Source organism: Papio anubis, chromosome 1 (genome assembly GCF_008728515.1).
Source record: "Papio anubis isolate 15944 chromosome 1, Panubis1.0, whole genome shotgun sequence".
Classification (NCBI taxonomy): Eukaryota; Metazoa; Chordata; class Mammalia; order Primates; family Cercopithecidae; genus Papio; species Papio anubis.
Genome location: NC_044976.1, coordinates 26,300,143 through 26,316,753, shown reverse-complemented (window position 1 = coordinate 26,316,753; position 16,611 = coordinate 26,300,143). Strand labels below are relative to the sequence as shown.

The 16,611-nt window shown below is 41.7% G+C and overlaps 2 protein-coding genes across 13 annotated transcripts in view; one reads left to right on the top strand and one right to left on the bottom strand.

Annotated features, from left to right (window-relative positions):
* Positions 1–16,611, bottom strand: part of XKR8 (XK related 8) — an 87,875-nt gene that overhangs the window by 50,376 nt on the left and 20,888 nt on the right. The gene's annotated exons all lie outside the window — the stretch shown is intronic.
* Positions 1–16,611, top strand: part of EYA3 (EYA transcriptional coactivator and phosphatase 3) — a 117,308-nt gene that overhangs the window by 91,299 nt on the left and 9,398 nt on the right. For all 8 annotated transcript variants that reach the window (XM_009203045.4, XM_009203060.4, XM_003891432.4 and 5 more), the window contains 3 exons: positions 3,617–3,777; positions 7,365–7,479; positions 8,518–8,639. In XM_009203045.4, the coding sequence (XP_009201309.1) occupies positions 3,617–3,777; positions 7,365–7,479; positions 8,518–8,639 (398 nt within the window). The remainder of the gene's footprint in view (positions 1–3,616; positions 3,778–7,364; positions 7,480–8,517; positions 8,640–16,611) is intronic.

Sequence of the window (16,611 nt, the reverse complement as noted above, 5' to 3'; positions counted from 1 at the left end):
TTATTATAGTGAAAGCTAAACCAAGGAGATCTCAGTGGCAAAATGCTTGCTCAGGCTTCTCATTCCTCTTTCTTTTGACCCAGTAGCCTTAGCTAAGAAGGATCCAAAAATTTATCTAACTTAAAGACTTATAAGAAAAAACCTGTCACATCTTTTCATATTAGTTTGTTTTAATGTTTATTCCTTTTTATAAGTAAAATGTTCTTCCCAGTAACTACCCCAAAATTCAGTGTTCCATCCATGAGTTCTCAAATGCGGAGCAGAACTGGACATACCACCTTAATAAGGACCAAGTCAGGTAGAGCTGAGAATATTGGAAGGTTTCACTTTCAGGTGCAGCATCCAGTTGTACATGTTGTGTTGGTACATGGTCATGGAGGGCATAATTCTTATGACACTTTACTGTTCTTTTCAGGGAAAGGTCTGATCTGAAGAGTTTATATTCTGCTCTGAATCCCAGTTTTTTGTGTTTTTTTCTTCTCTTATACGTGTGGCTAACCTATCATATCTTAGCAGCTATATTTTCTTAAGCACAGAATCTCACTCTTAGCATATTGGGATCTATTTTAACTTTTGATTGAACCAAGTTGTTCAGTCATTTTTAGATCTTTACTTATGAAATATTAATCCTTCCTAGTTTGTATGATTGTATTATCTGTTGCTATGCAACAAATTACTCCAAAGTTTAGTACCTTAAAACAGTTAAATGGCCAGACGCAGTGGCCCATGCCTGTAATCCCAGCACTTCAGGAGGCCAAGGCGGGCTGATCACTTGAGGTCAGGAGTTTGAGACCAATGTGGCTAACATGGCGAAACCCTGTCTCTATTAAAAATACAAACATTAGCTGGGCGTGGTGGCATGTGCCTGTAGTCCCAGCTACTCGGGAGACTGACGCAGGAAAATTGCTTGAACCCGTGAGGCAGAGGTTGCAGTGAGTCGAGATCATGCCACTGCACTCCAGCCTGGACGACAGAGTGAGACTCCATCTTGAAAAACAAACAAACAATGAAACATTTATCCTCTCACAGCTTCTGTAGGTGAGGAACTTAAAAGTGACCTAGCTAGTTTTTTCTTTTTAAAAAAATACTTAACATTTTTAATTTTATTTTATTAATTTTATTACTCTTTACACAATTTCTTTTTTTATTTTTGGCTAGAGTGCAATGGCACCATCTCGGCTCATTGTAACCACTGTCCCCGCCTCCCTCAAGCGATCCTCCAACCTTAGCCCCCAAAATAGCTGGGATGATAGGCACACACCACCACTCCTGGCTAATTTTTTGTATTTTTCTTGAGATGAGTGCCATGTTGCCCACACTTGTCTCAAACTCCTGAGCTTAAGCAATCCACCCACCTCAGCCCCTCAAAGTGCTGGGATTACAGGTGTGAGCCACCACACCCGGCTTGTACTCAATTTCTTTTTTTAAATTTTTTTTCCTTTTAAGATAGGGTCTGCCGGGCGCGGTGGCTCAAGCCTGTAATCCCAGCACTTTGGGAGGCCGAGGCGGGTGGATCACGAGGTCAGGAGATCGAGACCATCCTGGCTAACATGGTGAAACCCCGTCTCTATTAAAAATATAAAAAACTAGCCGGGCGTGGTGGCGGGCGCCTGTAGTCCCAGCTACTCAGAGGCTGAGGCAGGAGAATGGCGTGAACCTGGGAGGCGGAGCTTGCAGTGAGCCGAGATCGCGCCACTGTACTCCAGCCTGGGTGACACAGCGCGAGACTCCGTCTCAAAAAAAAAAAAAAAAAAAAAGATAGGGTCTTGCTCTGGCACCCAGGCTCTGGAGTACAGTGTTGTGATCATAGCTTGCCGTAGCCTCAACCTCCCAGGCTCAAGTGATTCTCCCACCCCAGCCTTCTGAGTAGCTGGGCCCACAGGCACATGCCACCACACCCAGCTAATTTTTCCATTTTTTTTTTTAAAGACAGAGTCTCCCTGTGTTGCCCAGGCCAGTCTCGAACTCCTGGACCCAAGTGATGCCCCCTCCTTGGCCTCCCAAAGTGCTGGGATTACAGGCATGAGCCACCACACTCAGCCTACTTAAATTAAAGGATTTTAAATCTAGAAAATCTATTATTAATTTATTTTTACAAATTTTATTTTGTCAAGGTAAAATATACATATGGAATTTACCATCTTTGTCATTTTTTAAGTGTACAGAAGTGGTTCTTTTTTTTTTTTTTTTTTCAAAGAAACGGGGCCTGCTGTGTTGCCCAGGCTAAGGTGCCATGGTGCGATCATAGTTCACAGTAGCCTCCTGGGCTCAAGTGTTCCTCTCACTTCAGCTTCCTAAGTAGCTAGGACAACAGGTACATGCTACCGTACCCGACTAATTAAAAACAATTTTTCTTAGAGATGAGATCTTGCTATGTTGCCCAGGCCGGTCTCAAACTCCTGGCCTCAAGCAATCCTCCCATTTCAGCCTCCCAAATAGTTGGGAATTACAGGCATCAACCACTGCATCTGGCCAGGGGTAGTTCTTACCCCCTCCCTCCCCACCCCTGGCTGGAGTGCAGTGGTGCGATCTTGGCTCACTGCAACCTCTGCCTTCCAATCTCAAGCGATTCTCCTTCCTCACTCTCCCGAGTAGCTGGGACTACGGGCATGCGCCACCACACCCAGCTAATTTTTGTATTTTTAGTAGAGACAGGGTTTCACCATGTTGGCCAGGCTGGTCTGGAACTCCTGACCTTAGGTGATCCACCCACCTCGGCCTCCCAAAGCCTGGGATTACATGCGTGAGCTACCACATTTCAGCCCCAGAGGTAATTCTCAATTAGAGTTTCTGGGGTTGAAATCAAGATGTTGGCTCGAACTCTAATCATCTGAAAGCTTAACTAGAGCTGCAGAATGTGCTTCCAATCTCTGACATGTGGCTGATGACAGAAGGCTTTAGTTCCTCATTACACGTGCCTCTCCATGGGGCTGCTTGAATGTTCTCACGTGACAGCTGGCTTCTTCCAGAGCAAGTGCTCCAAGAGAGAGCAGAAGAAACCTAGTCTCTGAAGCCTAACACTATCACTTTTATCACATTCTATTTATATTCTAAGTATAGTCCATACCCAAGGGGAGCAGAATTAGAAGAGAAGAATATCAGATAATTTGTGGATATATTTTGAAGCTACCACAGTGACCTATGAACATAAACCAGCCAGCAGATCACTTGAGAAAGTATCTACCATTATCTTACCCTTGTTAGCATTTTAGACTATTTGCTTTCATTATTTTTTCATGTTTCTCCTTTTTACATAGTTGCCATCACTGTGTGTGTATGTGTACTCACAAAATTTTATATTCTGCTTTTTTCACTGTGTGGTTATTTTCTGTCATTAGTGAAAAAGATGCCTTATCCCAAGTCAACCTCTAAGGAATGCTGGTGCTTGAATTGTTTCTACCTTTCCTTCCCTCTCTCATTTCAATCCTTTCTTTGATAAAAGTAATAAGTGTGAGATAGAGAACTAATGAAAGATAGACTCTGACAGAGACCAAGGAAGAAGATCCTTAAAGCCATTGGCCTTATTTATCAGATACCAAGAACCCAACCAAATAGCACTCAAACAAAAACTTTATGCTGTATAAATTTTAATTTTTATTGTCTTCTCTCCTTGCAGCAACTACAGTTTCTCAACAGATGGTTTCAGTGGCTCAGGAGGTAGTGGCAGCCATGGTTCCTCTGTGGGTGTTCAGGGAGGTGTGGACTGGATGAGGAAACTAGCTTTCCGCTACCGGAAAGTGAGAGAAATCTATGATAAGCATAAAAGCAACGTGGGTGGTAAGTGTGGCATCTAACCAGTCTGATTCTCTGTTTCTTCCTGGTTTCTTCCTTTCCTTTCCAGGGATTCCTTAGATTCCCCATAACTGCTTATAAATTATACCACAGTAACATGTTAAACTCTGTATTTAAAAAAATAGAGGTTTGGTTGAAACTTTTTGGGAGGAAGCTCTATATTTCTAACGGGCTTCTCTAAGCATAATTTTGGAAAGTTCTCTTGTTCTCTTTGGACAAATGCCTTTTTAAAGGAAACGTGTTCTGTAGACTATGTTTGATGACATGTATCACAACTACTGTCAATGCTAGGTAATAGGGTGCCACATTTTTTTTTGGGCTGGTTTATGTAACTATCAGGACAAGTCAAATAGAACTAGCTAGTAACTTTTCGCGGATGGAAATCTAGGTCCAGGATTGTAGGTTGGCAATATCAATGTGTTGTGATTTGAAGGATCTTGGAAATTCTTTCTGACCAGAAATATTTCAAATGCCAGATGCCACTATGCCTAAAATTCTATTATTTAGAATTAATTAATCATAGATTGTTTGAATTAAAAGAGACAGAAGTCTAATCTAAATTCCTCATTTTGCAGTTGAGAAAAGTGATGTCCATCATAGGGGTAGTGGGGGCAGCTTATTCATGGTCACATTGCAGATTTGTAACCATACCATGTTTGAAATTCACATTCCCTAACTTTTTGGTCCAGTGTACTTTCATGCAGCTCCTTTTTTAGTGAGGTACCCTTTTGAGAAAATATTTAAAACTGTAAACCATCACCCTCAAAGATATACATACATACAAAATGTCGCTCGAAGATTCAGAGATTACATAGACTGCCTACAGCAGGGTTCCCCAGTTCCCAGGCCTCAGACTGGTACTGGTCAGCCACCTGTTGGTAACCAGGCCACACAGCCACATAGCAGGAGGTAAGCGGGCTGGCAAGTGAGTATTACTGCCTGAGCTCGGCCTCCTGTCAGATCAGTGGTGGCATTAGATTCTCATAGAAGTACAAATCTTAATTGTGAACTGTACATGCAAGGGATCTAGTTGCATGTTCCTTATGAAAATCTAATGCCTGATTATCTGAGATGGAACAATTTCATCTTGAAACCCCCTGCCCCCCACCTGGGTCCATGGAAAAATTGTCCTCTACGAAACTGGTCCCTAGTGCTGAAAAGGTTGAGGACTGCTAGACTAGAGGTATTTTACTCAAGGTCAAGAGCCCTTGTACTATAATATGCTGCCTTACAATATGGTGCAGAAAGTAGGGACAAGACTTTAAAGATCAATTTGGTTCATTTCAGTTAACAGCTCTCTAATACCAGATAAAAATCATGGGCTTCCAGACTTTAGGAATCTAATTACTTTTTTCAGATTCCCTTTTTTATTGCTTATTTTTTCTCATGATTCAACGCCAGTATTTCTTATTTTGGCAACTCCAAGTCTTTTTGCACTTTCTTTCTCACAAACATTAGCCTTTCTTTTGTTAGTTTCCATATTCAGCCTGAGTCTCTTATTTTTTCCTGCCCAATGCCTGGACCTGGTTTCCTGAACAAAGTGATGTAACCCTGTGTGAGAATCCTCTGAGCCTACTTTGGAGAACAGATTAAAATAATGGCCAGCTGTATGTTTTGTACCAATATGAATTGATGAAAGTGTCACATCATGTATTAGTTGAGTGTATCATATATAGGTACTGGTTTTGTTGTCGTTTTATCTAAAATGTTAAGACAGTCGTCTAGTTCTAGACTTGCATTGTGGAACCATCAATCTGAAAACAAATTATACTCCAGTTCTCCTCCTCACAAAAATGCCATCTGCTTTTATGGAGTATTACTAATAGAATACAGGATTTTTTTTTTTAACCTTCACTATAGAAAATTCAGATCCAGATTTACTGTTTGAATATTTTAACTGAAGTGTCTGAGAGCAGGCTCCCATTCATATGAGTTCTCTTTTGTGCTTAGATATCTAGTCTTGGGCAGTGTTTTAGTGTGTTATCAGTTGGAGTTGTTTCAGAAGTACAGTACAGAGAATTAGTTATTCAACCTGGAATTTCATGTCAACATGTTCTGAAGCAAGCGGACATGTAGTCACCATAGAAGTTGTGTGGAGTAATGGAAAGACTTCTTAAGACCAAAAGCTACGAACTTACTGTGTAATCTTAGGGCCCTTTTTTTCGTTGGGTTTGGTTTCTTTACAGAGAGATTAGAAATGCTGAGGACTCTTCTAGCTGTAACACTAATTTTTCACACTTTGGTCCTTGATGTCATATTCTAAGCAGTGCAATTCAAAATGTGGTCCACCAGTCTGCCAAAGATATGCTATTGGTTGGTGATGAAAGAAGGAGCTTGCACCAGAATCTTCTTATTTCTGTCAGCTGATTTTATTGTTGTTATTGTGTCCCTGTAACAACACTTCTTTAAAAATTTATTTTTGCCTGAACATCCCCAAAACACTCTGATAAAGAAAGTAAAAATGGCATTCTGAGTAGCACTACTCTAAGGTTTCTCCAAGAAGAGAAATTAAAAAAAAAAAAAAAAAAATGCCGGGCACAGTGGCTCACACTGTAATCCCAGCAGTTTGGAAAGCCAAGGCGGGTGGATCATGAGGTCAGGAGTTTAAGACCAGCCTGGCCAAGATGATGAAACCCTGTTTCTACTAAAAATACAAAAATTAGCTGGGCGTGGTGGCAGCTGCCTATAATCCCAGCTACTCGGGAGGCTGAGGCAGAGAATTGCTTGAACCCGGGAGGCAGAGGTTGCAGTAAGCTGAGATTGCACCACTGCACTCCAGCCGGGGCAACAGAACAAGACTCCATCTCAAACAAAAAAGGCAACTGGTCTTGTCTTGACACCAAGAACCACACTTCCAAATCCTTGTTCACTCACGCCAACACTGGCCTCCCGCCAAATTAGGAGATGTTCAAGGAGAAACACGAGGTTGCCATGCTGGGGGCACCCCATAGCTCTGCTCCCTCGATGTCCTCTGTGATCCACATCCGCAGTGAGATCTCCATGCCAGAACCCTGTTCAAAATGCTCTTCATGAACTGGTGCTTCATGGGCTTCATAGCATTAGCGTACTGCATGAAGTCTAGGGACAGGAAGATGGTGGGTGACGTGACTAGGGCCCAGGCCTGTGCTTCCACCACTAAGTGCTTGAACATCTGTACCCTGTTCCTCAACATCCCTGTGGTCATTGCACTCATGCTTTTCACCACTAGCTCAGTGATAATCTTCCAAGCAATTTCTCAGAAGATAAAGGACCTCCAAGGCCAGTAGTAGAGCCCATGTACTCCACTGATGACCCTGCATCCTGGGGCTGTTGGTGCTGCCCTCTTGACCCCACCCCTATATACAGCAGTTTATATTCGCCTGTCTACAGTGGAATTCAATAAAGCACATGTGTTCATGGGAAAAATATATATATATATGTATGTGTGTGTGTGTATATATATATGTATATATATAAACTCAGTAGAGTATTTCAGTGACTCACACTTTTTAAATTGAATTGAGAAGTTGCTTTCTCAGTATCAGCAAATGTATGTTGTCAAATGATAAATGTGTTTGCTTTTATTCCTAAAGGCCTCCTCAGTCCCCAGAGGAAGGAAGCACTGCAGAGATTAAGAGCAGAAATTGAAGTTTTAACAGATTCCTGGTTAGGAACTGCATTAAAGTCCTTACTTCTCATCCAATCCAGGTATGGAAATGGTTCTTTTAGGTCTCATCCTCTCAGAGACATATTCTTTTACTCCAGTTCAGGATGAGCCATTCTCTAAAACAGGGTTTGAGATGGGGTAGAGAGGAGTTTAAATGATGTAGGGAAGTATTTGTGTTAGGTGGGAAGCAAGGTCATTTTATGTTAACAGCACACCTTCTAGTTTTAAGAGAATATTTATATATGAAATCCTTTTTCTTTCTCCTTACTTTTTGCTCAAGAAATTAAAACTTCAGTAACCCATAATCTCTAGTCTGGAATTTGGGCCTGGTGACGTCAAAGAATACATGGAGGAGATGTATTATGAATATCCTAGGTACAGGAAGCTCCAAGAAGTGTATCCAAACCCACTCAAGAAGGCAAGATTCAAAAGAAAAAGGGTACATTAAGCAGATTAAGGAGATTTCAACATGAAGCTTAGACTGGGAAATAAATGCACCAGTCTGTGTCTGCACCGATACCCTATTGCTCCCTCCCTCAAAGCAGGAATTCCAGATCCACAATGTAGTAAACAGTAAAACTGACACCAAGGAGTGGATATCTGGTGAAGGTAAAGGACATGTAAAATTAATGTGTATTCTGCAATCTGTGTTGCTATTGTATAAAGAACAAAGCAAACACAAATCATATCTCATGGACTGACTTGCATTAAGATGAAAGAGTACAGCTCAGAACTTTTTGTTGTTTTCTAAAATACGACATCAGTGACATGGGTTGGTGGTATTTTTCAACAAGTATTTGTGACTAGAATGGTTAGAGGGGAAATAAGGCAAGAATTAACTAAGTTGCTGCTCTGTGTCCACTAAGAGACAAAAATGAGTAGAACCTCTGCCCTTTAGTATAGAAAGTAAATGAACATGAAATAATGAGTAGTAGCTGAACATTGGCTCTGAACAGTATCATACCAGGTCCTTTAAGGTTAATTTTTAATAATTAAATTCTAAAGAGTTGGCACATATGAATTCTTGCTCCCAGGTTGGTTTAGTTTCACCTTTTCTTTTCCCTTTTACTCCCTTCTAGAAAGAATTGTGTGAATGTTCTGATTACTACCACCCAGCTGGTTCCAGCCCTGGCCAAGGTTCTCCTATATGGACTAGGAGAAATATTTCCTATTGAGAACATCTATAGTGCTACCAAAATTGGTATGGTTTCTATGCTGTTTCTTGTTACTGACCTTGCAATAAAACTTTCTACTCATGATGCACCTATTATTTTCTAGCCCCTCTGTTAGACACTTTATATGTAATACCTATAATCCTCACAACAGTCTTCTAATATTTTCGGTAATGCAATTGAGGCTTAGTAGTTATATAGCTTGCTCAAGTTCTCATAGGTAGTAAGTTACATAAGCAGGCTCTTTGATAATATTTGAAAGAACATAATATCTAGCTTAGAAATCTATTTTTGCCTCATTTCAAATTTCTCTTTTTCACAGAGAGTATGTAGTATAATAGAAAAAGCACTAGATTAAAAAGCAAGCCCTAAACTGTATACCTAAAAATGGTGGCCAGGCAAGATGAATCATACCTGTATTACCACCACTTTGGGAGGCTGAGGCGGGAGGATCACTTGAGGCCAGGAGTTCAACACCAGCCTCAGCCACATGGCAGACCTCTGTCTCTACAAAAAAAGTTTTTTTTAATTAGCTGGGCGTGGTGACACGCAGCTGTAGTCCTAACTACTTGGAAGGTTAAGGTGGGGGGGTCACTTGAGCCAGAAGTTCAATGCTGCAGTGAGCTATGTGATCTTGCCACTGTGCTATAACCTGGCTGACAGAATGAGACCCTGTGTCTTAAATAAAATAACAGATATTGACCAAAAAATTAGCTGGGCATGGTGTCAGGCGCCTGTAGTCCCAGCTACTCAGGAGGCGGAGCTTGCAGTAAGCCGAGATTGCGCCACCACACTCCAGCCTGGGTGACAGAGCGAGACTTCGTCTCTAAATAAATAAATAAAAGGTATTGACAAGGATGTGGAGAAATTGGAACCTTTGTGCACTGTTGGTAAGATTGTAAAATGATGCAACTGTTGATAGACACAGTGGTGCATACCTGTAGTCCCAGGTATTTGGGAGGCTGAGGCATGAGGTTCACTTGAGCCCAGGAGTTTGAGGTCAGCCAGGGTAATCTTCTGGGTAAATATCTAAAAGAATTGGGTCTCAGATTCTTGAAATATATCCAAATATCCAAAAGCAGGGTGTCAAAGAGATATCTGCACACTCATGTTTATAACAGCATTATTCACAATAGTTCAGAGCTTAGAAGCACATCAAATGTCAAATGTGGATGAATGGATAAACAAACTGTGGTATACACATACAGTGAAATATTATTTGACCTTAAAAAGGAAGGAAATTCTGTCACAGGCAGCATCATGGATGAACCTTGAAGACATGCTAAAAGTGAAATAAGACAATCACAAAAAGACAAATACTATGTGATTACATTTATATGAGACTTGTAAAGTAATCACATGCATAGAACTGAAAGTAGAATGATAACTGCCAGAGGCTGGAAGGGAAGGGAAATGGGAGTTGTTCAACAGATGTAGAGTTGCAGTCATGCAAAATGAAAACATTCCAGACATCTGTTATACAATAGTTAACATGACGGAACTTTACACTTAAAAATTGTTAAGAGGCCAGGTGCAGTGGCTCACACCTGTAATCCCAGCACTTTGGGAGGCTGAGGCAGGTGAATCACGAGGTCAGGAGATCGAGACCATCCTGGCTAACACAGTGAAACCCCATCTCTACTGAAAATACAAAAAATTAGCTGGGTGTGGTGGCACATGCCTGTAGTCCTAGCTACTCAGGAGGCTGAGGCAGGAGAATCCCTTGAACCTGGGAGGCAGAGGTTGCAGTGAGCCGAGATTGCGCCACTGCACTCCAGCGTGGGTGATGAAGTGAGACTCCATCTCAAAATAATAATAATAATAATAATTGTTAAGAGACGCCAGGTGCAGTGGCTCATACCTGTAATGCCAGCACTTTGGGAGGCTGAGGCAGGTGGATCACTTGAGGTCAGGAGTTCAAGAGCAGCCTGGCCACAATGGTGAAACGCTGTCTCTACCAGAAATACAAAATTAGCCAGGCATGGTGGTGTGAGCCTGTAATCCCACCTACTTGGGAGGCTGAGGCAGGAAAATTGCTTGAGCCTGGGAGGTGGAGGTTGCAGTGAGCCGAGATCACGCTACTGCATTCCCGCCTGGGCAGGCAGGAGGAGAATGAGAAGAATCGTGTCTTGAAAGAATGAAGGAAGACTGATCGATTCATTCTAATGTTGTTGATGGGTCAAATGAGACCCAAGGGCCAGGTACAGTGGTTCACGCCTGTAATCCCAGCACTTTGAGAGGCTGAGGCAGAAGGATTTCTTGAGCCCAGGGGTTCAAGACCAGCCTAGGCTACATAGTTGTTGTTTTGTTTGTTTGTTTGTTTTTTAATTAGCTGGGAGTGGTGGAGCATGTCTGTAGTCCCAGCTACTTGGGACGCTGAGGTGGGACAATTGCTTGAGCCCAGGTGGTCAAAGCTGCAGTGAGCCGTGATTACACCACTGTTCTCCAGCCTGGGCAGCAGAGTGAGACCCTGTCTCAAAAAAAAAAAAAAAAAAAGACTTGAGAATTGAATTGAAGACTATTTTTAGCTACATGAAGGTCATTAATAGCTTTGACATGCAGTTTGATTAGGGGAGTGACCAGGATTAAACCCTAATTGGAAGTAGTTTAAGAGAATTGAAATTTTATAGAACTGGTATAACAATATTTTTATTCGACCTGTTCTAATATTTTTACTAACTTATTAGTAAATGCGAGAGAATGGAAAGAGAGTTGGAGAAGGGAACTTTTATACAACTCTTTAGAGGAGGTTTGTTTGGAGAAGAACAAAAAAATGAAGTAGTGGCTCTAGAGGTATATGGACTTCAGAGGATTTATAAGATTCATAAGAGAAAATATATCTATTTTATATGCAAATGGAAACGATCCACTAGATGAGGAAAAATAATAATGGTGCCTATTGTGTGCTAGGCAACGCCAAGGCAGTAGGAATACAGCAGTGACAAAAATCCTCTGTCCTCATGGAATTTACCTTCAATCAGTGATGCTACGATAATTGGATTATCTATATAGAAAAATAAGGCAGAATTGTTTTCCTTCTTTACATTATATGCAAAAATAAATTACAGGTAGATTAAAAACTTACCATGAAAGGTAAGTTTTTTAATTTTTAGAAGAAAATATAGAAGAGTATCTGTATGATCTTAAGGTGAGGATGGACCTCTTTTAAGAATCAAAAGATAGTATAAAAAGCCAAAAAAAAAAAAAAGATCATTGATTACATGGAACTTTTATTTTTACATACGTTAAATATAACATAAAGTGACAAACTGGGCACAGTGACTCATGCCTTTAATTCCAGCACTTTGGGAGGCTAAGGCATCACTTTAGGCCAGGAGTTCAAGACCATCCTGGGTAACATAGTGAGGCCCCATCTCTACAAAAATAAAAATTAGCCAGGTGTGGTGGCGAGTACCTATAATCCCAGCTACTCAAGAGGCTAAGGCAGGAGGATCACTTGAACCCAAGAGTTCAAGGAGGCCGCAGTGAGCTGTGACTGTGCCACTGCACTGCACTTTAGCCTGGGCAACAAAAGGAGACCTTGTCTCTTGAAAAAAGGTAACCAGACAAGCCACGTTTTGGGAGAAGGTATTTACAACACATTTAATTGGCAGTTAGAATACAGAGTCTATAAAGAACTCCTGCCGGGCTCAGTGGCTCACACCTGTAATCCCAGCACTTTGGGAGGCTAAGGTGCGTGGATCACCTGAGGTGAGGAGTTCAAGACCAGCCTGACCAACATGGTGAAAACCCATCTCTAGTAAAAATACAAAATTAGCTGAGCGTGGTGGCACATGCCTGTAATCCCAGCTACTCGGGAGGCTGAGGCAGGAGAATCGCTTGAACCCGGGAGGCCGAGGTTACAGTGAGCCAAGCAAGATTGCACCATTGCACTCCAGCCTGGGCACCAAGAGCAAAACTCCATCTCAAAAGAAAAAAAAAGAAAAAGAATGCAGAATCTACAAAGAACTCCTGCAAATCAGTAAGCAAGAGACAATTTTGAATATAGAAAAATAGGTAAAAACCTTGAAACAACCAGTTTGCCGAAAAGGGAAACAAGACTGTCAGTAAATATATGAGTAAGTCCTTAACCTCACAAATTAAAGAAATGCAAATTAAGAAGATGCAAATTTAAATATGGTACATTTTCCAGCCATCAGATAGACAAAAAAAATCTAACAATGTAATGGGAACTCTGACTCTGCAAATGGAATTGAAAATGGATATAACCTGCTTTGGAGAACGTTAATGTCTAATGAAGTTTGAGGTGTATATAACCCTTTGATCATGCAATTCCACTTTTAAGATATATATATATATATACTTTAGAACAGGGGTCTGCAAATTACAGTCCATGGGCTAAATCCTACCCTCTGGCTGTTTGTGTAAGTTTTTATTGAAACCATGCCCACTTTTTTATACAGCTGCTTTCACACTATAGTAGCAGAGCTGAATAGTTGCAACAGGGACCATAGGGCCTGCAAAGCCTGAAATATATACTATATACTGTTTGACTCTTTATGGAAAAAGTTTGCTAACCTCTACCTTTGAGTAATTCTCACATGCACAAGGAGACATGTACAAGGATTTTTTTGATGCACCCTTATTCATAATAGAAAATAACTGGTCTGTAAACGTGTCCATGAACAGAAAATTGATACATATAATCAAACAACAGAATGCTATATTGCAGTTAAAAGTGGATGAAGTAAAATTACATATACTCATAAGGATTAATATGAAAAACAGTAGGCTGGGTGCGGTGGCTCACGCCTGTAATCCCAGCACTTTGGGAGACCAAGGTGGGTGGATCACCTTCCTGGCCAACATGGTGAAACCTCATCTCTGCTAAAAATACAAAAATTAGGCCGGGCGCGGTGGCTCAAGCCTGTAATCCCAGCACTTTGGGAGGCCAAGACGGGCGGATCACGAGGTCAGGAGATCGAGACCATCCTGGCTAACACGGTGAAACCCCGTGTCTACTAAAAAAAAAACACAAAAAACTAGCCGGGCAAGGTGGCGGGCGCCTGTAGTCCCAGCTACTCGGGAGGCTGAGGCAGGAGAATGGTGTGAACCCGGGAGGCGGAGCGTGCAGTGAGCTGGATCTGGCCACTGCACTCTAGCCTGGGCAACAGAGTGAGACTCCGTCTCAAAAAAAAAAAAAAATACAAAAATTAGCTGGGTGTGGTGGTGTGCGCCTGTTATCCCAGCTCCTCGGGCGCTTGAATCAGGAGAATCGCTTGAACCCAGGAGGCAGAGATGATAGTGAGCCGAGATCATACCATTGCACTCCAGCCTGGACAACAGAGCAAGACTCTGTCTCAAAAAAAAAGAAACTGATGAACAAAAAACATTGTAGACAGATAAATGTACAGTATGTAATATTTATATAAAGATTTAAAATATTTACATTTTAGGGGTATTTGAGAAGTTCTGTAATGTCTTGATTTTTTTTTTTTTAATCTAAAGCAACTATAAGGGTCAGGTGGAGTGGCTCACGCCTGTAATCCCAGGGCTTTGAGTAGCTGAGGTGGGAGAATCACTAGAGACCAGGAGTTTGAGACCAGCCTGGACAACATAGACCCCATCTCTACAAAAAAAATTTTTTAATTAGCCAAGTGTGGCCAGGAGCCGTGGCTCACGCCTGTAATCCTAGCACTTTGGGAGGCTGAGGCAGGCGGATTGCCTGAGCTCAGGAGGTCAAGACCACCCTGGGCAATGTGGTGAAACCCAGTCTCTACTAAAATCAGCTGGGCATGGTAGGGGGCACCTGTAGTCCCGGCTACTTGGGAGGCTGAGGCACGAGAATCGCTTGCGCCTGGGAGGCAGATGTTGCAGTGAGCCAAGATCACGCCACTGCACTCCAGCCTGGGCAACAGAGCAAGACTCTGTCTCAAAAAAAAAAAAAAAAAATTAGCCAGGTGTGATGGCTTGTACCTACAATCCTAGGTACTCTGGAGGCTAAGGTGGGAGGAGCACTTCAGCCCACAAGTTTGAGACTGCAGTGAGCTATGATTGTGCCACTGTACTTCAGCCTGAATGACATAGCAAGACTTTGTCTCATAAATAAGTAAATAAATACAGCAACTATGAAGTGTTAAGATTTTACAAAGCTTCATTGGTGGTAGGCATTTTTTTCTTTTTTTTTGAGACAGGGTCTCACCAGGCTAGAGTTCAGTGATCACGACTCACTACAGCCTTGACCTCCCTGGCTCAAGCAACCCTCCCACCTCAGCCTTTCAAGTAGCTTGGGACTATAGGTGCACACCACCATGCCTAACTTTTCCTGTTTTTTGTAGAAATGGGGTCTCACTTTGTTGTCAAGGCTGGTAATTCTCCATGCTTTTTTGTATGGTTGAATTACTTCATTTCCTAGGGATTGGGTGGAAGGGAACATATATGAGAGCTCCCTTCAGATATTGTTACTGCTGCCGGTTGCATTATGTATATCATAGGAACCCAGAGCCCTCACTGAGTCTCCCACATCTGAAAGATAGATTTTCTGTAGTGCTTATTGTATTGAGACCTGGCACCCGCAGGCTCATCAGGCTTATGTAAATGATCTCATTCCCTCTGTCAGTCAGTGTGCTTATTTGGTGATTTTCCTCAGTCTCAGTTCATCCAGAGCTAATTTGCAAGGTTGCAGTGGGATCTGGTGCCATGGTAACCACAGTTACCAAGGCTTGAGGCTTTTCTTCACAGAACTGTGAAATGGGAGCAAGGAGAAGAAATACTTTTTCACTTCCTCTGAAATGATAGCAAAATATGGTTCTCTTAATGGCCATTCTGTGATTTGGGGACATTAAAGAGAACTCTCAAAATAATTTCTGAAAATGTCAGAAGTTTTTTTTTGTTTTGGGGGGTTTTCTTGAGACAGGGTCTCACTCTGGTACCTAGGCTGGAGTGCAGTGGCACGATCATAGCCCATTGCAACCTTAACCTTCCCATGCTCAAGCGATCTACCCACATCAGCCTCCTGAGTAGCCAGAACTTCCGGCGTGCTTCACCACCATACCCAGCTAATTTTTAAATTTTTTATAGGGAAAAGATCCCACTGTGTTGCCCAAGCTAATCTCAAACTCCTGTGCTCAAGTGATCCTCCTGCCTTAGGCCTCCCAAAGTGCTAGGATTATAGACATGAGCCACTGCCCATGGCCAGAAATATTTTAATAGAGACAACCCAGGGACTAATATTCTCCAAAGACTTGGCTGATCTTACAGTTCACCAGCTTCGATTGCTTGACATTTGGTTAACTGATTAGTCATTGGCCTCATCCTCCTGAACAGGAAAGCTCGTATTCAGAATTGTTTTGAGAGTATAAATGGAAGTATTTTACCAACTGTATTGGAGTGAGTCCTGTTTTCATGGAGCTGCTGCTTTACTTTGAGCTGTTAATAACTCTCTTGGCCTCTTAATCCCTTTAAAGGAGACATTACAGAGTATGTTTCATCCTGGATCATTGCATGCCAGGACAATGAAAATGTCTGTGTTCTTACCCTCAAAATATGAGTTACTGCCTTTGTTGAGTCTTACAAGAAAGTCAAATCTGACTCACTTAAAAGAGTTTTTTTGCTGCAGACAGATCCTAGTAGACTGTGCATCTGGTGGAGGTTGGCTTAGTTTGTAAAGCTGTAATGGGTGAAATGGAATTAAAGAATTCTTCAACACCTTGAACATAATAAGAATTTATTATTAGTTTGAACTGAATTGAGGCATAAGACCTGTACTACAGTCCTCTACTGAATCATTTGTGAGATTAATATGAATTTACTCAGCAAACATTGATTGAATCCCTCATATGAATGTAAGGCAAGAGAATGCTATGTAAAATGTTAGCACTAAGAGAGACCCGAGTGCGCCTAAGCCAAGCCTTGTATTATAAGTGGCCAGCTGAGCCCAGAGTAGACTAGTATCTTGTCCAGTTGACTAGTCCATCTGTTTTGAAGTGCCACTGGGGTAAGGATGTCAGAAATTTGCAGTTATATATCTGCATGACTTCT